Source organism: Erythranthe guttata, chromosome 13 (assembly GCF_056151865.1).
Source record: "Erythranthe guttata isolate IM_541 chromosome 13, IM_541, whole genome shotgun sequence".
NCBI lineage: Eukaryota > Viridiplantae > Streptophyta > Magnoliopsida > Lamiales > Phrymaceae > Erythranthe > Erythranthe guttata.
The window spans coordinates 17,565,983-17,585,487 of record NC_142545.1 but is presented as its reverse complement, the minus strand read 5'-3'; the positions used below and the strand labels follow the sequence as shown (position 1 = coordinate 17,585,487).

Genomic DNA, 19,505 nt, shown 5'->3' with positions numbered 1-19,505 from the left:
ATTTTATTTTAGTGGGCCAAGGCCCATTTAAGCCCAAATGGAAATCTACACAAACTGCGGCACGTGCGATAGCTAGAGCCTCCTAGTGAGAAAGAGGAAGATGAAGTCCAGTACCTTCTTGACACGCGCCTCCCTCTTCTCCATACTGCAACCCGCCTTCTCGCCCCGCCCAATAACCTGCTCCGCCGTCGCACCGAAACCCCAGACCCCACTCCACCTCCGTCCGCCGTCGTTCCGCGCCACCCTCTCTGAGCTCCAAAAATGGCACAATTGGGCCAAAAACAAAGCCTCCTCGGTGGGGTCCACATTCCTTGACCTGGACAACGGCCCGGAATCCACGCTCCTCCACAGGGAGCTCAACTGGCTCGTCGAAGACGCGCTGGAGCAACCCGCCCTCCTTTCCCGGAACAATTACGACGATGCCACTCCCGTTTCGATAAGGGCGCGTTTGGACGATCTGTACGATCTGTGGAAGCAGAGGATCGACGAGAGAAGGCCGTTTCAGTACGTGGTGGGGTGCGAGCACTGGAGGGATTTAGTACTCAGCGTTGAAGAAGGGGTTTTGATACCCAGACCCGAAACCGAGATGATTTTGGATCTGGTCCAGGAATCTGTGAGTCAACATGCCGGGTTGAAAAATGGGTTGTGGGCTGATTTGGGTACCGGAAGTGGGGCCCTTGCTATTGGGGTCGCCCGGGTCATCGGGTCGGGTCGTGGGAGAGTGGTTGCTTCCGACTTGAGCCCTATTGCTGTTGCCGTTGCATCGTACAATGTGCAGAGGTATAATTTGCAGGTTAGCTCTCCCCGCTTCGTGTTTGGTTTTTTCTTTGTTTCGACAAACGTGTAAGTAATGTATTATGTATGTATGTATATAACAGGAGAGAGTTGATGTACGGCTAGGATCTTGGTTCGAACCTCTGAATGACGTTAATGGGGAACTCTCCGGACTCGTAAGCAATCCGCCGTATATTCCGACTGAAAATATCGAAGGGCTACAAGCCGAAGTTTGTGAACACGAACCAAGACTTGCTCTCGATGGTGGAGAAAATGGCATGAGTGACCTTATCCATCTCTGTAATGGTGCTGCTTCGATGTTAAGACCTGGTGGATTTTTCGCATTTGAGGTAATGAATATCGTTCGTTCTTTCTTGATCCGATGAATATAATAATAGGTGTATTCATCGGCTGTGCTCAATCGTCTCTAATCTTATTCATGTTCTTGTGGTGCAGACAAATGGTGAAGTACAGAGTGAACTTCTAGTTGATTACATGGATAGTAAGGTGAAAGGGAGCTTCTTCAACGTAAATATTGCTTCTGATTTTGCTGGGATCCGAAGATTTGTGACTGGATATCGAGCATGAGTTTTACCGGTCGATGATAGTTTTAGGTAGGAAATAGAAGTCGAATCGAATATTTACCGAATTGTTTTGCATGAATTTAGAAATTGGAAAGTGGGGTTGTACATTTGTTGATGCATACTGCAAAACATGAATGAGATGGAAAATAATTGCCCTAATTTCACTGCATTAGCTTGCTTGAACAATACGAAGAATTACACACATGTATCATATGTGATTATTAATCAATCGCTGTCTCGACGCCAAAAATCAATACAAATAGCAGGGGGGAAAAATCACTTCTTTTTTTCGCTCGTTTTATTGCATCTGCTTAAGTGATTAAAGGTACGCTACCAGAATCAGTTTCCTTGTAAACTGATCTGCAGCAGAGGAAAACTACATCAAGAATCCCAAACTTATTTACAGAACAGTCGTGTAAGACCAAGTAGATTTCACATACCTTTCACTAACCCTCTCGCAATCTATCACCCAATCAAGAAATTTACGGTGGATAATAAGCTATCGTTTTTTTCAGTGATCTCATCATCAGTTAACTCATGTGTGTTTTCAGTGGAGAAATAAAAGGAGAGGTTTCCATGCCAATAAATATCGTAAAACTTGGAGAAAAAATTGTGTTTCTTCTACTATGATGCTCTTCGCCATTGATTTTTACCCTTTTTTTGAGGCAGTTTGAAGGGGCTCCAGCTTTTTCTCCTCTTTGAAGTTTCGCAAAAAAGTCCGGAAGCAAGTGCTTGTTGGAGCCATAATTCGAATTCATCCTCTTCTTCCATCATCTCAGCATCCAAATCCCATGGATAACGACTCGAGTTTGACCTTTGGGTTGACTTTTCTAATCCGACCATGTTTACATGGAAGCTCGGCCTGTGTGTGTTTGGTCTGCACGCCATTCCCTATTTACACAAGAAAAATTAAATTGGTGGTTTGATCGAAATATTCAACTTCGTTGAATTGCGGTGAAGTGTGAAAGCAAGAAAGTGTAAAGAACAGACTAACCTGGCATATAGCCCACTCTGACACATCGAAAATCTTGCTTTCAGCGCAGACAAAAGCCCGAGGGATTTCTACCTATACGTGACCAACATAATAATTTTTCAACTAATTAATTAGATTAGAAAAGAGAAAAAAAGACTTGCATTCGAGAATGTAACGTATTTAATTAGATATTTGCATCAACAAGTTTTTGGTACATGAAGTACACCTTTTGAGGCCGGTCAAACACCAACGAGCCTTTGTACTCTACCCATCCATCACCATCCTTTGCTTGATGATACTGACAGCAATCCTGTACTCGGAAAATCACAATCAGTTTACATACCTTTTTTTTTTAACAATCAGTTGATATACATGACAAGCAAAAAGCCCAAGAAATTCGACACTTTTTTTAAGAGGGTAATCAAACCTGGCACCATCTTGCTTTGGCCTTGGTTCTGTTTGTGCAGACCCAAATATGGGAATTACCACACTTTGTGCACTGTATTCGCCTCGACTCCTCAGAGCAAAAGTCAGCAGTACTCTGTACCACAAATACGTAGATTATCTTATCTTCTGAATTCAAGACTTAATAAAATTATTCTAACAATATCATGCCCTTAATTTTGGCGAAATCGATGAAGTGGCATATCGTATACTTTACCTGACAAGAAGTGCTAGCTGATCTCTGCATAACACACTTGGATTCTTCTTTCCTCAGCTGCTCATCATAATCCCTCTTCTTCACAGCATCAGAGAGGACCTGGTTTTAATGCAAACAAGAACAGTCTTGGAATCTATATCCTTTAATCTATTTCAGGTATTTATTTAAGCATTTAAATAAAAAATGAAAAATATTTACCTCGTATGCACATTGGAGTTTCTTAAATGATTCACTTGCCAGTGGACTTCCCATATTCTTGTCAGGGTGCACAAGCATGGCCTGGAAAATGCAAAGATTGCTGTTCATAAAGAAGAAATATTCGAACATAGTACATAGTATTTACCGACATTTCAAACTCACAACCAGACATATGGCAAAGTCAAATTAGAGTGATGGATGTAAAACATAAGCACACATATACTGAAAAAAATTAGCTATTATTTATTTACTTCATTATAAAGTGTAGATAAAACCCAAACGAACCTTGCTTGACATTAGCTATATTGGATATTAGGATTCTTTTTTTCGCTAGCACGCATACAAGGTAATTAAACGTTAGCATTTGATAAAATTAAATCATCACACCTTTTTATGGTATTCCTTCTTCAATAACACAACATCGATCTTCTTTTGGGGTGGAAATCCAAGGGCCTCGTAGTGATTTCCACAACTTAAAATCCTTTCCATCTCAACTGTGGAACTTGCAACCACCTTCTTAACAGCAAATTCTTTCGGCGTTTCAAGAAAAGAAGGAATAGCAGGCTTGCTCGCTGATTTACACGAATGCAACTTCTCTTCTTCTTCTCCTTCTACTTCACTAGGGGCAGAATAGTCACACCCAGTTGAGAAACTACCTTCTGCAAACGAATCGGATTCTTTACGCTCCTCAAAGTGAGCACTCTCACTCAAATTATCACACCATTTGATCAAGTAGTTCAATACGTCGTTCGATAGGAAGGCAAGGTTAATAGCGAGACTAACTCCAAGCCAACCTACTCGAACTTTGACAGAATACATAGCGTATAGGGTTGCCATAAGCACCACCAGCCTCGCATGATTTAATGAAAATAAATAACCTGCAGTTACCGAAATATGCTAGTATTTAAATGTGTCTTATTAAAAGAATCATCGCATGGCATCTTCATGAAGCAAAAGCAACAATATCACAAAATCATTTCTAATATATCCCCTATATTCAAAATGTCTCGTCCAAGGAAATTTGAAATGGAATAGTTAAAAGTGAAAAAGAAAAGCATATAATGGCAGCGTAAAACGAGTTGAAAATAAATTAAGGGAATCAGGGCGTACCACCAACTATAAATAAGGTACCAGTTATCCAAAAGTTAGCATACATCCACAAAACCAAAATGGCAAAAAGCCCGACAATGAAAAGTCCCGGAGTGTAGCCTAAATACTGAACAGCAACCCCAGCTGCTCCCTGGAAAATACATTTGCAACAACAAGTGAGTTAAAATAGTCGCTGTTAAAGAAAGTTACTATCACGTCTAGTAATTGCTTGAGATAATTTCTCTTATAATTTACATATTCATTTTAAACCACATATTGTCATACGATATCCAAAAATCATATTCACATCTCGGCATCGTTATTATCAGATCGAGAGCATGAATATCAAGAACAGCCTATTCAAGAAGTTATAACATCAGCGAATCTTGGATTCCAAAAAAAAAAACTATCGAACAAATAATCAGCATAAAATTAAATGCTACAATGAAAATCAGGAAGACCGAGAGACATACCATACTAAGAAGCACGTATAGAAGACACGACATCGATGTCAAGCTGAGGAAGCAACTCCACATAATGACTAGCAGAGCAGCTGATCCCAGCCCAATAAATGACTTCAATCCAGAAATAGAACAGTTTTTCCAGTAAACCAACAAGAACAGCAAACCCTTCCCGAATTTCGCACACCCACAACAAACCATCGGCCAATGCCGATCCATGAAAATACCAATCTTGTCCCTTATACAGCTCGTGGTATTCCTCACTACAGAGTAAGAGTCCTTTGATTGCAACCATTTCAACCCTTGATTGAAAAGACCAATATCCTCCATAACCTAATGCCTCGAAATCTAGGCTAATAAAGAGTAAATTTAACTGCAACGATTGAATTCGACACAGATATGCTTGACCTTTTGGCCATGCTTCGGAATCCTGCTAACAATGCCCTCTAAATAGAGCTGCAATAAGTTTATATCCCCAAATGTGCAATGATATTGCGCCGCATAATCCTATTATTTACTGAATAAGACTTGAATCTGACTCAAAATTCGACTATTTTAAAACACGAAGAGCGATCTTAATTGTGAATCCAGAGAGCCTGGGAAAACGCAAGTCGCAATGAATAAGAGCAAAAGAGATCCAGAATATTCCTTCTCCACACAGTTAAAAGCTGGGATTCATGAACTTCATCAGTCAGTAAAAACAAAAAACTGAACTAAAAACTATAAATTGCTTCACATGTACGTCTCCCGGAAAAGCAAAACCCCCATAAATGAACTCACAGCATTTTCACTTTTTTGACCCGAACAATCCCCCAATAAAGAAACTGCCCGCGAAATTCCTAACGAAATGCGCCAACACAAATGCAGAAAAAAATACCAAAAAAAAATAAAAATTTAACCCCACCCACCGAATTAGACGAAGAGAAATTTCAAAGAGAGAAACAAAAATTTAGCGCGGAGGTAATCAGAAGAGAGCAATTTCAGAAGGAAAAATGTGGATGAATTCCTCATAATATTCGATTAATGGAAGAAAAAGTTGGAGCCCTAGGCTTTTTCGCACTTTTTCAGGGAATGCCTGTGAAGAAGAAAGTAAAAGGAAGAGGTTAAAAAAGTTTCAAAAAGGAGAGTCATGAGAGAGTGAGACAAGCAGTGATGATGAGAGAGAAACCAAGAGCCTTTTTTTTATTTTTATTTATTTGATGAGAGAGAAAGAGAATTTATTTAATCTTAGTTTTTATGTGTGTGGGATTAGGGTTAACTCGGAAAGTAGTAGTAATGCATTTGTTTATGTGGGACCCATTTAATCTTAATTTCTACGATTTTTTGACAAGTCTTACTTTTTTTGCATCTTATGACCAATGTTGTTAATTATTGGATTTATTGTTGGATATATTAGAATATGTTTTTCCAATAAGGTAAGTTACTATATTTTAATCTTTAAAATTCATTACAAGTGTGCATAAACTAAACTTATATTATATTGAGAATATATATATATATATATATATATATATATATATATATATATATATATATATATAAATACTTAATTTACGTTTGATAAGATCATTACTGGAGTCAAGATTTTAAGTTCGGAGAGGCGAATGTATAAAAAATATTTTAAAGGGTCGCGAATGCTGATTATACACAAAACACAAATATATATATATATATATATATATATATATATATATATATATATATATATTAACAGAGACTTGCAAAATTGCTGGCTCCGCTACTGGATAAGATGACGTAAACACAGTAAGTTAATCATATGTGACAAGTTCCACTTAGCGACTGTTGATAACATGATTCGAACTTAAATTTGACACAAATTAATTTGTTTCAACTGCTAGAACATCTCTTGCGGGACGGTTCGAATCATTTTGACTACGTCGCTCACAATATTTTATCAATTAAAAATATTATAACCAATTCCACCTTATAAAGCAAAGTTTTTAGAAAATGATTGAATAAATTAAAACACATATATAGGGTCTTAAAATGAATATAAAAAGACTTTATATATAATATATAGACATTAAATTGAAGCCACATTTTCCAAAAAAATAACATTGGAAGTTGGAAGAAGGCTTAAACGGGAAGATAATAAAAATACGTGGGGAAAGCATCGACTTTGAATCAGCCCCATCTCTGACATTTAATCAAGTAACTTCTAAGTATCAACAATATATTTAATTTAAATTATATTTCGTAAATTAAGGAAATAAAAAAAAGGTGCAAGTGCCAAATTTAATAATATAGTAGTACATTTTAGGGAATATACTTAATTAGTGAAGTAAACAAACAGTTTATTTAGTTTTCTTAATTACTAATGATTAACCCCTAATAATAGTACTTAGCTTTTTTTAATTATTTGGTTGTCAACAGGCTATTTGAATTTGTCGTGTATCAATTATAGTACAAAAAAACAAGGGCCGTACATTGTATGATAGATTGGATGTTTTGTTACTTTAAACATATTCTTATGTTTCAGTAAATTAATTACACAAAAAAAATTAATAAGGAAAAAAAGAATTATAGGGAGTTTATTAAATAAGCAAAAAGAAAATTGAACATAACACAAATTCAATAAGAATTCATTATTCATTTGATCTACATTTACATAACTATTTTCTCTCTCTCTCTCTCTCTCTCTCTCTCTCTCTCTCTCTCTCTCTCTCTCTCTCTCTCTCTCTCTCTCTAAATATTAAATAATGCAGTAAATCAATTTAGACAAGCCAACCAAAAATCACACAAAAAATTATCTATACATATATATTTTTCGTTTCTAAAAAAAAAAAAAAAAAAACATCTCAATTCACAGCGGATAATTAACTATACAATCTTTCACATGCTCCTATCGTAAACAGCGGTAAATGTGGTAGCCTGAGAAGACGATGCAGAGGTCAATGTAGTATTCTCCAAAGAATCCGAGCCCGAAGAGTTGAAATTGGAAGACATGTTGTTGTTAATCCCGTGCCTCGGTTTGGGGTCGTTTTTAATCTTCAAATCCATGAAATCGGAAATCAATCCCGGTTTTGTAATTGCGGTTTCGTCAATATCTTTTTCGCCAGTAAGCATTCGGACAACACTTGACATGGATGGCCGAAGCTTCGGAGCGTCCTGAGTGCAGAGAAGACCGATCTTTAAGAATCTGCAAGCCCGTTCACCGTCGAATTCTCCGTTCAGAGATGTGTCGACGAGTGCTACAAGCGCATTTTTCTCGTATAGATGCCATGTCTGCAGAATAAATAAATTAAAAATATTGATTAAAAGAACCAAGTCATTCTCAACTCTACTTTGTGAGAAAAATGCATACCCTTTCGAGAATATATTGTTCGTCTATGGGTAATCGGGTATTGGTATTGCATCTACCACTGACTATTTCGATCAGAAGAACACCGAAACTGTAAATGTCAGCTCGTCGTGTGAGCTGGCCCCTTATTGCATATTCGGGTGCTAAATAACCTCTGCAAGAATCGACAAATATATTCAAGTTCGTATTACACGTACAAACCTTTCGAAATAAAAAAAAATAAAAAAAATAAAAACAGATTTTTGTTGCACGTACATTGTTCCTGCAACACGTGTGCTGACATGAGTCATGTTCGGAGGCATGAGTTTGGCCAGACCAAAATCCGATATTTTCGGCGTCAAATCTCTGTCGAGAAGAATATTGCTTGCTTTGATATCTCGGTGGACGATATGCGGTACCACTTGCTCGTGTAGATAAGCAAGCCCTCTCGCAACTCCTATACAAATCTTAACTCGTGTTTGCCAGCTAAAGTATATACTGCTGTGACCTCCACCTGTACAATTACAAAAATATCAAAATCTCATAACTTCACAAATAATTGAAAATATATATTTATTTATTTATTTTGGAAATTATTAAAATATGATGAGAGGCGTGCGTACCAAGAAGTGTTCGTGCGAGACTGTTGTTCTCTAGGTAGTTGTAGACGAGAATCCGTTGATTGGCTTCCACACAACAACCGTAGAGCTTCACTAAATTCTCGTGCTCTATGTCTGAAATGATTTGAATTTCCGTCAAGAATTCTCGTACGCCTTGTCTCGACTCAGCTGAGAGAACCTTAATCGCAGCCATCTGCCCGTTCCGAAGTTTACCCTGCTTATATTCAACATAATTTTGTCAGAAAAAATCTGACTTACGCTCTAAAATATTTATATATATACATACAAATTAGGCTTAATTTACCTTATAGACAGAACCAAATCCGCCCTCCCCGATTTTGTTCGCCGGACTAAAATCATTGGTCGCGATTTTCAGCTCCTTGTAAGTGTAAAGAGTAACATTGTCCACTCCCGTAAGCTCTGTAGACAATTCAGCTTCGTTATTACCAGTCAGACGAAATATCAACATACAAAGTACAAACCGAAATAATATAATATAAGAAAGATTAAAAAAAGAAGTCACTCGATGAATTTAATTTTGGAGGTTTACCATTCGATAAATTCGATCTTCTACCCCATAAGAAAGATAGGCAGGTCATAACTCTCTACGGGATTTGACCAATGACTTCACCCTGCTATAAGCTTGGGGTAGATAACGTCGAAAGGAACAGAATTTCCAAACTGCCATTGGCGAAAAACAAAAAACCGATCACAATTAACTCAAAGAACGCTAAAATGTAGCAAATAAATTAGCAACCGGAAAACGTAGCATAAACAAAACCGTAAATAGACATGCATATTGTGTAGCTGAACTTGAAGACTGGAAATTAATTTGCCTGCAAAACTGATTTCTCAACCTAGAGAGAGAGAGAGAGAGAGAGAGACTACAAATTATTAGTTAAATACCACTTATTAACTAACACTCCTCACTTCATTGAAGGGATAAACACGAATCAAAAGCAGCAGAGTTTCTTAACAACTAAGGTTATTATAAATCATACATAAAACAGATAAGATTTCGAAGAACCAGGTATTAAATCTCCAATAGTTGAAACGAAAAATCGAAACAAACTAACAGATAGAAGTGATTGATACAGCATAATTCAAAGAAAATCCCAGCTGAGATAAAAAGAAAAAGAGAAAAAAAAAAAAAAAAAAAAGCACCTGAAAAACCTCGGAAAAACAAAAGTCCCAAAATTTTCGGACAGAAGAGAAATCTCCAGACACCTGAATTTCAGACAAATTGATCATGCGGCGGAGAAGCAGAATACATAGAACAAATAAAAAGTAGGGTTTGGACTAATAATAAATCTTAATAAGAAAGTCCAACGAGAGATGCGTAAGATCTTGGCAGCTACAAATGTCAAGATGGTGAGGTCAAATTATTTTGAGTACATACTTACGGCTAATTAAACACGGTCATAATTATTAATTTTATATTTATTTAATATGCAAAAAACAAGTACAAATTGAAAAAATAAAAAACCAAAAAAAAAAAAAATATTTGCATACCAGACGAGACTTTGAGGGTGTTGACAATTGAAAAGTAGGAGGAAGAAGAAGGAATAATTGAGGAAAAAGCAGGTGGCGCGTAAAAGTCAACCATGGCGTACAGTCCTTCTTCCTAATTCTGGTGTGTGGGAACACTATTATTTTTTTCATATATTAACAACTCCATCATTATTGTAGACTATTGTTCTAATATTATTATGACTTTAATACAATTTCTCATCTATCCCTTTTCACATTACCCCCTTTTTTTTCATTTTAGCGATTTTATTTTCAAGAACAATTGTGTACCGGCCCAAAACCTCGATCTGATTTACGTCTTTCGTATGATTGGCGCAAGGTGATTTCTTTGGATTTATCACACATCATGAAATGTATGAATGTTTTCTAAACCTCAATTTGGTTGAGTAGATTTGATATGATTAATTAAATAACCGAATCTTATATGGTGAGGACGACTCTTCGGGCCAACAACAATTAATTGGAAATTAAAGGTCTAGCTAGAAGTGCTTTTATCCGTTGTCGGAAGTGTCGAAGATTAGCCTCTCTTACAATTATGGACCATGGATTTGCTTTTCCATAATATACTCTAATTGTTCCACAGTTCATGGATGATTTTCAATTACACTCGCAAAAATTTAGATGGCTGTTGATGCAAAATCGCAAACCATCTTTTTTGCAATAATCTTCCCATAAGACAAAAAGAAGAAGGGCTTAATCGTCATTTCATTGCATTTCTTGGAACATATCTTCGCTGTCGGTTTGGGGAGCTGAAGGCTTCGCATAAGAACCTCCATTTCCGATGCCCTCTGTCACAGCAGCTCTTACTTTCTGCACAAATTCTCGAAAATGCCACTATCATAAATTTCATTCCTCACATATATAAACTAACTACAACACACAAACGAAAATTAGCGAAATTTTGTGTTTCAACATAGTCGCCATCGAAATGTGACTATGCATTGCTCTTACTGCAAATTGCAATATACGCAAAATAACTAACTGTAGGTAAGCTATTTTACTGCACAGTGAGGTTTTTTTTTTTTTTTTTTTTTTTTTTTTTTTTTTTGTGGCCAATGGAAAATTGACTTGACTTTTATTTTAGGGTAAATTACGGCCGAGGAAGCTCAAATTACGAAAAGAAAAATCTCTTGTTTGGATAATTACAACCACCCCCAACTATGTATTGTGTTACGAAAAAACCCCTCCTTAAGTAGGTAAATTTGACACCGTAAGGATGGACGTGTAAGACAATTACATAGTTGGGAGAACATGAGGGGTTCTTTCGTAATTTGAGCATACCTTAGGGAGTGGTCGGAATTTGCCCTTTATTTTAATGTGTGTATGTAGTTCATAGGAGAGGGAGTACATTATTACCTTCTCTATTTCCTCAGACACAAGAGGGTTTTCTTTGAGGTACTGTAATGCTCTGTCTCTTCCTTGTCCCAACCTACATATTCACATCAAGTACACAAATCGTCTTTCAGCTAAACCCAGAACCAGATTACGTTTCCACCTAGTAAATTACTTCAAACCATAAATGAAACCTGTGATCTCCATAGCTATACCACGACCCCTTCTTTAAGACAACGTCGGTCATTTCACCACAATCCAATACACAACCCTAAAGATGCAGTTAGAAAAGAAAATCAACACAGAGTCTTGGAGTTAGCAAATAGCAATTGCGAAACTAAAAAAAAATAATGCACTAACCAGTTTGCTGATTCCCTCTCCGAATATAATTTCAAACTCGGCTTGCTTGTACGGCCTTGACACCTGTGATAAAACTAACTAGCTTCATATAACTACTTTGGCATCTCAAACTTTCGAGATAGCATACACAGCAAATAGTATGTAAATTTTGACCAAGTGTCAAAACTCATATTCTCGTGCCACTTACCTTACTCTTTTGAACTCTTACACGGACTTTGAGTCCAATATCTTCGTCTCCTTTAACCTATGAAAACAGACACCATATTAAGTAATTTTACGATGAGCAAATAGGACACGCTTAACTTATTGCTAAATTTTATCAGATTTCGGCTTACAGATTTTATCTTCCCAGTAGGACGTATTTCAAGTCGGACAGATGCAAAGAACTTCAAAGCAATTCCACCACTCGTGACTTCAGGGTTTCCATAATATACTCCTATCTAGCTTAGACAAAAGTCATAATATAATCAATAAACTTCAGACGGAAAACAAACAAATAAAAAAAATCATAAATTATTTAAGTAGATATGAACGATTGTCTCTGAATTAGGTAAGTTACCTTGTGTCTAATTTGATTTAAAAATATAAGCGTACATCCAGCTTTGGAAGCATTCCCTGACATTTTACGCAAGGCTTGGCTCATAAGGCGTGCTTGCAAACCCATTTGTTGCATTCCGATTTCACCCTATGCCAAATTACGTACACACAAAATATTCACAAATTTGAAATAAATCAATTTTAATTTTTTTTTCAAACGCAGAAAGTATGTAACTTACTTCAATTTCAGCTCGTGGAGTAAGAGCCGAGACTGAATCAATGCAAATGAGGTCAACAGCACCGGATCTACAGATGCGATCGGCAACTGACACATAGAATACAAAAGACTTAGAAATACATATTGTACTATACAACTATAGCTTGTCAACAATGTAATAAAATTATTTAAAAAAAAAAAAAAAGGAGAAGAAGAAGAAAGTTACTCTCGAGCGCCATCTCTCCATTATCAGGCTGGCAAACAATCAAATTCTCTACATCAACACCCAAAGATTTCGAGTACGCCGGATCAAAAGCGTGCTCAGCATCAACAAGCATAGCGTTTCCCCCGAGCCTCTGCTTGGTTTCAACATTGAAGAATGTCAGATTTTACACTCGATTCGAATGCCAGAATAACGAAGAGACACTAACTTTATAAATAAATCCACTTAATATATTGGGTTTCCAAGTGACATATAACTGACATAAGTAAAGGTAAGAACATACTAGACCTGCACTTCGGCAATTGCATGGAGTGCTAGAGTCGTCTTCCCACTACTTTCTGGCCCATATACCTTACAAGGGGAAAAAAAACACACACATTATCAAATCTCCGTGGTAAAAAATGCTGCATCGGGCAGATTACTCGTCCTTTTCGAATGTATAGTGCATGAAAAAAAAAATATATATATATATATATATATATATATATATATATATATATAAAACCTCGACAATTCTTCCTTTCGGAAGGCCGCCCCCTAAAGCAAAGTCCAACGTCAAGCAGCCACTTGGAAAGGTTTCACTACATCAACAAATATTGAGGTAATAAAATTACCAAAACGCTAACGGCTACGATTACTATGATTTAATAGATAAGAAAGTGACATTTCTGAATCCCTATATACTGAGTAATACAATACATATGCAGTAAGGATATCTGCAACCGAGAGCAGACAAGTAAATCGCCTGGTTATTACAAGCATAATTTTATTTATTTATTTTAGTTTCTTATTGTGCGTGAGGGCCGACAAATTCAGTTACAGACAACTACAAAAAAATTAATTGGGAATTAATAAAATACACCTACACCAAAGCTCCACCGGCACTTCCGAGCCTCGTAACACTTCCCTTCCCGAAAGAGCTATTTATATCGTTCATGGCAGCATCGAGCGCCTTTTGCTGTTGCAAGAAACAAGTTAATTCAGTTACAACCATTCACCTGGACAACAATTACATTAAATAAGCAAAATTCAGACAGCAGATTGTATGCCCTAATTAAGCCAAGTTTCAATTAAACTCCACAAATTGTTGCCAGTCTCTATAATTGAAGAAAATAGTCTACAAAGCTGAGAACAAATATGTTGGGGAAGTGTGTTTGCTTACCCGGTCGACGAAACGAGAGTCGAAATCGGCGGAGAGAGCGCCGTTAACTTTGCCGTCAAATTCCGAGCGAACCCTAATTAATTTAGGCTTTATTCGCGAAGAACAAGAGGCGTCGAGGAAACCTCGCACCAGCGACGAAGCATTTGAGAAGGCCGGCGAGCTGCAGTACTTGAATTTTGAAGATAAACACTGGGTTTTAAGCGGGAACGTTAAATCCATTTTTTCCCGTTTTAACGGTAAAATTTTGGTGCGAATATACCACTAGTGTGTGAACAAGTGAAGCAGAAAAGGCGAAGACGAAGGAAGGTGCACTGTCACTGACACAGTGAAGAAGCGTTAGCGTGTATTTTCGTATCTTCTCAGATGTTTGATTCCTATATTTTAATATTACATATTATTAATTTTAAATTTTATTAACGTTTTTTAGTAAGCCCATTGGGCTATTATTGGTCTAGTAAAAAGATGTATGAGTTAAAAATTGAAACGAAATTTTCGAATTCCATCGATTTCAATTTTATAAAAAAAAAAAATTGGAAATTTTTTATTCACTTGGATTTTGAATTTTTTTATTTCCGGTTTCTCTGAATTTTCTAGATTGGAATTGGAATATATATGAGATTCTGATTTACGTTTTAGTTTTTGACAAAATCAATTTTATTTTTATAATTCAACCCGAAGTTTCTATATATATATATATATTTCATTTTACAGGTAAATAGAAAATTGCAATTTACGGTATTTGTCCGATTTTTATTTCATATTCTAAAACAATTTTTTTCATTCTATTATTTTTCTTTAATAAAGTAGGAATTTTTTAACTTTTTCGTTTCCGAAAAAAATATATATATACTTTTTTTAAATGTGTTAATTCCAATTCGATTCGTCAACGTCATAAATGCGATTTTATAGCTGGTGACGAGAAAATAAAAACATCAATTACAATTTTAAGAGGAAAAGCACAATATATAATCAAAGAGGAGTTGTTTGTGAAAATCAGGATTATTGGTGAGTTTGGTCATAAGTTGCTATCAAGAATCCCTTGCACCAGGAGATATTAGAAATGTGAAACTGAGATACTCAAATAATTTAGCATAATATTATCATAAACAAATGTCACGTCCTTGTCGTTTGGTAGAGTTCGGAATAACTAGCTAGGGTGGATAAATTGATTTCATTTAACTTTGGACTTCATATATATATAGAACAAAGAGTATTTCAAGATCTACTTTGATCGAACTCCGTTCGCCGGGCTGATGATCTCAGTCTAGTCTCGTTTACATCAGTTTTCAACTTCCGCCGGATTCTTGGTCGGGCGTCGTTCCTATGACATCGGGATAACCCATATCATACTTCAAATTTATTTCAAGATTAGTATATACTTAATTTGATATTAAAAAGATTAAAAAATTAACGGCGTGGCGATATCAGACAAGCTCAAAAAGATCAAATCATCGAATCGCATCGACGAGATCACACGGAATTATTGTGTTCTTTTCTTCAATCTCATAATTGTATTATTAATTAGCTGTAGGTTTGGTTAGATGGATGAAAGTGATAGTCAAATAATTTTAACTAGCAACTCTAAAGTAACCTCTTTGATTGTAATTATCTAGTGTTTGGCAACATGCATAAGCACAAGATCATCACGCAATTTGATTCAGTCATCTAAGTACTATTTCATCTTCTTTGACATTCTACAATTATTTTAATATTTAAAAAAATATTGCAAAACAATTGATGTAAAAAGTGTCATATAGTGATGCCAATTGTAAAATTGATTTGATATTTGACTGTCTTCGTTGATCATTCTAATTAATTATGTTCAGAATATGGACAGTAGAATCTCGATAAATTAATAACATCGCTTAAATAATAATTTCTTTGGGTCCCGATTCGGTAAAAACATATTAAATTATTAGTTCGATAATCTGATATTTCATTAAATTAATAGAATTTAATAGTTACAACTGTACTAATATATAGAGATTTAACTGTATAAGTATTTGCAGTTGCAAGTAGTTTCTTTTGATTTCTTACTATTGTACTAAAATTTAGGTTGATCAAATATAAATTTATACTACCTACATTAGTTAGTTGTTTCATTTCATTTGCACGCTAATATGAATTTTACATACATTAAGTTTAACGTAAAATACTACTATCGTGTAATAGTCCGCAAATAAACCACACGAAATGCGTTACGTTGTGCTCAAATTTCGCTTCCACCGAAGGAGCGCTTAATTAACTAACAGGTTTAAGCAAATTACAGATGTACTGTGCATTGTGCAATCGATCACACGTCAATTTACATGCACATAATAATCATGTATGATAAAATTAATTTACATATATATACTTAATTCTAACCCTAATACACATACCACCAAATGTACGTCTGTACGTATATATTACAAACACAAACGATAATAGGAAATTTATATATATATAAAGTACATACTATATATAGTTGACAATATTGAATAATTGGCAAAAATTAAACTGATATCCAAACAGAATTAATAATTAATCCCAGCTGGTAATTAATTAATTAATGATTCAAGAGTATTGGTTCCACATGGAAGAGAGATCGGCTTGAGACAGATAACTGTCGGAACTTCCTTCGCCGCCGAAGCTCGAGTTCGAGCCCTGAATCATGCTGCATTGTTCATTATTAATCCCACTTTCTACCTTCGTCAGACGTTTCAAAACATCTCTAATCACCTTCTTATCATAGCAATTAGAAGCTGGGTCGTCGTTATCCATCATAGCAAACGGCGGATTGTACAGATCACCAGGAAAGTTTGACGGCGTTATCACGTGATCTGGTGCTGTTAGTGGTGGTGGTGGATCGCCCGCCGCCATTTGGGTGATGAGAGAGAAACTACTAGGATTAGGGTTTGTTTGGTTGGTGGTGTTGAAAATGGAGAAGCAGGGCACTTGCTCGTAATACTGATGAGTCTGGTTGAATGTGATGCTGTTGTACGGTGGTGGTGCTGCTGTTATTAACGGCGGCAGAGATGGTGGAACGACGTCGTAGCTGTAGGTGTAGCTGTTCTCTGTTGTGATTTCTAATTGTGTTTTCCCTCCTGGTATTTCTTGTCTGCTTTTGTAGAATACTCTGCACAGAACCCAATCCTCCTGTATACATATATTATCCAAACATTAAATAATTAATCAGGAGTATCACTTGTTTAATTAATCAAGATAATATATGTTAATATTTTTTGTGCGACGACACATTAAATGTTAAATTAATAAAACATCAAATAATGAACAATTATAATATATCTCACTAAGATTCACATAAATAATATACTACTAGCATTTTGGAATTAAAATGTTTTTTTTTTTTAATTTTTTATTTCTGTCTTTTTCCTAAACTTTGTGGTGGGCAGAAACGACAAAACAAGGATTATTTTAATTTTAAGACTTTAATTAGCATATATCCAAATAACAAATTGTCGTCACACATAAATACTATCCACAAAAGACAAAAAAATAAAAATAAGAATTTTTAATTAAAAAAAAAAAAATATTCCCAAAAGTCTTTTCTAAATGAAAACAGCCTGTAAGTTGATGAAGCTGACGCCCATAATATTGACAACTTGAAGATATATATATATATATATATATATATATATATATATATATATATATATATATATATATATTATTAATTATTGGCCAATAAAAAATCACCAACTAGAATTGTGTGATTACTACTAGTCAAAGCTTAACCTGTCACCACAGTTAATAAATTTAATAATCGCGATTAATTAATTAATTAACTAATTTTACCTTGGCGGGAGAAACGGGTTTCGGGGCGGCGGGTACACGGGTTCCTTCCATGCGAAACTCGTGCATGACCCATTCGGTTTTTCTTCCTTTCGGGGCCCGACCCACATAGAATACGAGCGTCTTCCGCATTCCAACGAGGCTCCCTTTTCGGATCACGTGTCGGTCTTTGCCGGTTGCCTTCCAATAACCCGATATTGTGGCCCGGTTCGTTCTCAGCCCGGTTGCATATTTCCTGTCCCTTTGGCAGTAAAAATACCATTCCTTGCCGCCCACACGTGCCGTCACTGAATTATAACCAAGGACACAAAATTGTAATTAATTTCATCAGACATTTTTTCACCGGATGTAACATCTATTATATATAATATCAGAAAAATAGATTCGAAAATGTTACCGCTGCCTCGAGCACGTGGCCGAGCATATGTGGCCACGCCAAGAAAACAAAAGGAGTTGCTAAATTTGGACCATATAGCACAATAATTAATCATATGTGGCCAAAGTGTCAAAATCTAAATTATACAGGGTAGCCATCGGAATTTCTATTCAATAAAGATGAATACATGAACATTATGAAATTTAGGGCATCAATATTGGATGTTGATAATATTATTATTAATGAAGCCCGACAAATATGTACTTGTTTGATTTGATAGATAGAACTATCATGAATCGGGCCTCACCCTGACTTAATAATCAACTGTTGTTATTTTTACACGTGTATGGTTGAGATAATATGACTTTAATATATATATATATATATGTATATATATATTCTGTGTTATCTCCTATTTATGTGTCTATTTCTTTAGGTTAGGACAAGGCCAAGAGTGTCGAATTCTTCAGAAAGGTGGGTGAATGAGAAATTTAAATAGAGGGGTAATTGAGAAAGGAGGAAGAAATAATAATTATTATTTAAAAAATATTAAAAATTATTAAATATTAATCCCACCCTTCATATGGTAGCATGATATATAGTAGTAAAAAGCACCACGCATGTATTGATATTTTTGACAAAAATTTAACCAGTCACGCAAGAATTAGATAAGCTTTGGTTTCGATATATACTAAGAACTTATCTAGTAAATTGTATATTACCGTAGATCTGCAAGCGATCGCAAACGAACATAACATATATTTGGATGTGTTTTCAAATATATACATACACATATACATATAGATATAGATATAGATACGCGTGTACGAATTAATGGAACTTTCACATGGTGTAGAATTGAATAAACTCATTTCATTGGTGGATTAAGCTTAGGATCAAAGATCGTAGTTTTGAAAGTCGAAAGTTAGAAATATACTAAATAAAAAGGGAAATGGCAATATAGACAGACATATATATATAATTTTTTAATCTGTAAATACTACACACAATTAATGATCATATCAAGCCATTTTTTTTTTTAATGCAAGAAAGATAATTCAGACAAATATATTAAGGCAATTAATGGCATCTTTGTAAGGTGTAAATTGTTACCAGGAATATCCCAGGGCTCGCACTTATTAAGGTCAACTTCGATCAAGAGAGGAAACGGGTGGGCGCAACCCGAGATCCATTTCATCAAGTAATCGCACACCAGTTCTTCATCTCTTGGGTGGAACCTAAATCCAGGCGGCAGCTTCGCCTCCACTGTGCTCAGGCTGCTCATCTTTTTTTTTTCTTTTCCTACGGTGGT

General features: G+C 35.7%; 5 protein-coding genes across 7 annotated transcripts; 1 reads left to right on the top strand and 4 right to left on the bottom strand.

Annotated features, from left to right (window-relative positions):
* Positions 1–61: 61 nt before the first annotated feature.
* Positions 62–1,517, top strand: LOC105968774 (RNA methyltransferase family protein). Its single transcript, XM_012993438.2, has 3 exons — positions 62–793; positions 879–1,124; positions 1,231–1,517. Exons 1-3 carry the CDS (start codon positions 101–103, stop codon positions 1,360–1,362), a joined length of 1,071 nt encoding a protein of 356 aa, XP_012848892.2. The 5' UTR covers positions 62–100; the 3' UTR covers positions 1,363–1,517.
* A 101-nt stretch (positions 1,518–1,618) lies between these two features.
* On the bottom strand, positions 1,619–5,984 carry LOC105968773 (uncharacterized). The gene is made up of 9 exons (XM_012993437.2): positions 4,753–5,984; positions 4,301–4,430; positions 3,578–4,068; positions 3,191–3,271; positions 2,993–3,091; positions 2,759–2,872; positions 2,558–2,641; positions 2,353–2,424; positions 1,619–2,249 (listed from the first exon to the last, which is right to left on the bottom strand). The coding sequence occupies exons 1-9, from the start codon at positions 5,068–5,070 to the stop codon at positions 1,983–1,985; spliced, it is 1,656 nt and encodes a 551-aa protein (XP_012848891.2). The 5' UTR covers positions 5,071–5,984; the 3' UTR covers positions 1,619–1,982.
* A 1,451-nt stretch (positions 5,985–7,435) lies between these two features.
* LOC105968785 (Protein kinase superfamily protein) lies at positions 7,436–10,293 on the bottom strand. 3 transcript variants are annotated; one of them, XM_088812231.1, is made up of 8 exons: positions 10,174–10,283; positions 9,826–9,888; positions 9,212–9,342; positions 8,966–9,081; positions 8,665–8,875; positions 8,318–8,555; positions 8,066–8,216; positions 7,436–7,986 (listed from the first exon to the last, which is right to left on the bottom strand). In XM_088812231.1, exons 3-8 carry the CDS (start codon positions 9,258–9,260, stop codon positions 7,594–7,596), a joined length of 1,158 nt encoding a protein of 385 aa, XP_088668357.1. In that variant the 5' UTR covers positions 9,261–9,342; positions 9,826–9,888; positions 10,174–10,283; the 3' UTR covers positions 7,436–7,593. The 3 variants fall into 3 exon arrangements, with proteins under 3 accessions (XP_088668357.1, XP_088668358.1, XP_012848908.2); XM_088812232.1 differs by lacking the exon at positions 9,826–9,888 and having other exon boundaries at positions 10,174–10,293; XM_012993454.2 differs by lacking the exon at positions 10,174–10,283 and having other exon boundaries at positions 9,826–10,003.
* A 387-nt stretch (positions 10,294–10,680) lies between these two features.
* Positions 10,681–14,400, bottom strand: RECA1 (recA DNA recombination family protein). The gene is made up of 13 exons (XM_012993452.2): positions 14,023–14,400; positions 13,727–13,818; positions 13,366–13,441; positions 13,149–13,211; positions 12,864–12,993; positions 12,660–12,745; positions 12,443–12,568; positions 12,219–12,323; positions 12,071–12,127; positions 11,884–11,946; positions 11,718–11,794; positions 11,548–11,620; positions 10,681–11,001 (listed from the first exon to the last, which is right to left on the bottom strand). Exons 1-13 carry the CDS (start codon positions 14,239–14,241, stop codon positions 10,897–10,899), a joined length of 1,272 nt encoding a protein of 423 aa, XP_012848906.2. The 5' UTR covers positions 14,242–14,400; the 3' UTR covers positions 10,681–10,896.
* A 1,932-nt stretch (positions 14,401–16,332) lies between these two features.
* Positions 16,333–19,502, bottom strand: LOC105968786 (NAC domain-containing protein 21/22). The gene is made up of 3 exons (XM_012993455.2): positions 19,307–19,502; positions 17,821–18,104; positions 16,333–17,160 (listed from the first exon to the last, which is right to left on the bottom strand). The coding sequence occupies exons 1-3, from the start codon at positions 19,476–19,478 to the stop codon at positions 16,579–16,581; spliced, it is 1,038 nt and encodes a 345-aa protein (XP_012848909.2). The 5' UTR covers positions 19,479–19,502; the 3' UTR covers positions 16,333–16,578.
* Positions 19,503–19,505: the final 3 nt, after the last annotated feature.

What these genes read in the sequence shown, in the direction of transcription:
- LOC105968786 (XM_012993455.2), bottom strand. Translation starts at nt 19,478, where the DNA reads ATGAGCAGCCTGAGCACAGTGGAGGCGAAGCTGCCGCCTGGATTTAGG. An exon ending in CGAGCCCTGGGATATTCCTG is followed by an intron (nt 18,105 to 19,306) that starts GTAACAATTTAC and finishes GTTATAATTCAG; the next exon opens with TGACGGCACGTGTGGGCGGC. An exon ending in AACCCGTTTCTCCCGCCAAG is followed by an intron (nt 17,161 to 17,820) that starts GTAAAATTAGTT and finishes ATATGTATACAG; the next exon opens with GAGGATTGGGTTCTGTGCAG.
- RECA1 (XM_012993452.2), bottom strand. Translation starts at nt 14,241, where the DNA reads ATGGATTTAACGTTCCCGCTTAAAACCCAGTGTTTATCTTCAAAATTC. An exon ending in TATAGCTATGGAGATCACAG is followed by an intron (nt 11,621 to 11,717) that starts GTTTCATTTATG and finishes GTGAATATGTAG; the next exon opens with GTTGGGACAAGGAAGAGACA. An exon ending in TGTCTGAGGAAATAGAGAAG is followed by an intron (nt 11,002 to 11,547) that starts GTAATAATGTAC and finishes GAATTTGTGCAG; the next exon opens with AAAGTAAGAGCTGCTGTGAC.
- LOC105968774 (XM_012993438.2), top strand. Translation starts at nt 101, where the DNA reads ATGAAGTCCAGTACCTTCTTGACACGCGCCTCCCTCTTCTCCATACTG. An exon ending in TGCAGAGGTATAATTTGCAG is followed by an intron (nt 794 to 878) that starts GTTAGCTCTCCC and finishes TGTATATAACAG; the next exon opens with GAGAGAGTTGATGTACGGCT. An exon ending in GTGGATTTTTCGCATTTGAG is followed by an intron (nt 1,125 to 1,230) that starts GTAATGAATATC and finishes CTTGTGGTGCAG; the next exon opens with ACAAATGGTGAAGTACAGAG.
- LOC105968785 (XM_088812232.1), bottom strand. Translation starts at nt 9,260, where the DNA reads ATGACCTGCCTATCTTTCTTATGGGGTAGAAGATCGAATTTATCGAAT. An exon ending in GATTTGGTTCTGTCTATAAG is followed by an intron (nt 8,876 to 8,965) that starts GTAAATTAAGCC and finishes GAATATAAGCAG; the next exon opens with GGTAAACTTCGGAACGGGCA. An exon ending in AACAATATATTCTCGAAAGG is followed by an intron (nt 7,987 to 8,065) that starts GTATGCATTTTT and finishes TTTATTCTGCAG; the next exon opens with ACATGGCATCTATACGAGAA.
- LOC105968773 (XM_012993437.2), bottom strand. Translation starts at nt 5,070, where the DNA reads ATGGAGGATATTGGTCTTTTCAATCAAGGGTTGAAATGGTTGCAATCA. An exon ending in AGAAGGAATACCATAAAAAG is followed by an intron (nt 3,272 to 3,577) that starts GTGTGATGATTT and finishes TGCATTTTCCAG; the next exon opens with GCCATGCTTGTGCACCCTGA. An exon ending in AACTCCAATGTGCATACGAG is followed by an intron (nt 3,092 to 3,190) that starts GTAAATATTTTT and finishes CATTAAAACCAG; the next exon opens with GTCCTCTCTGATGCTGTGAA.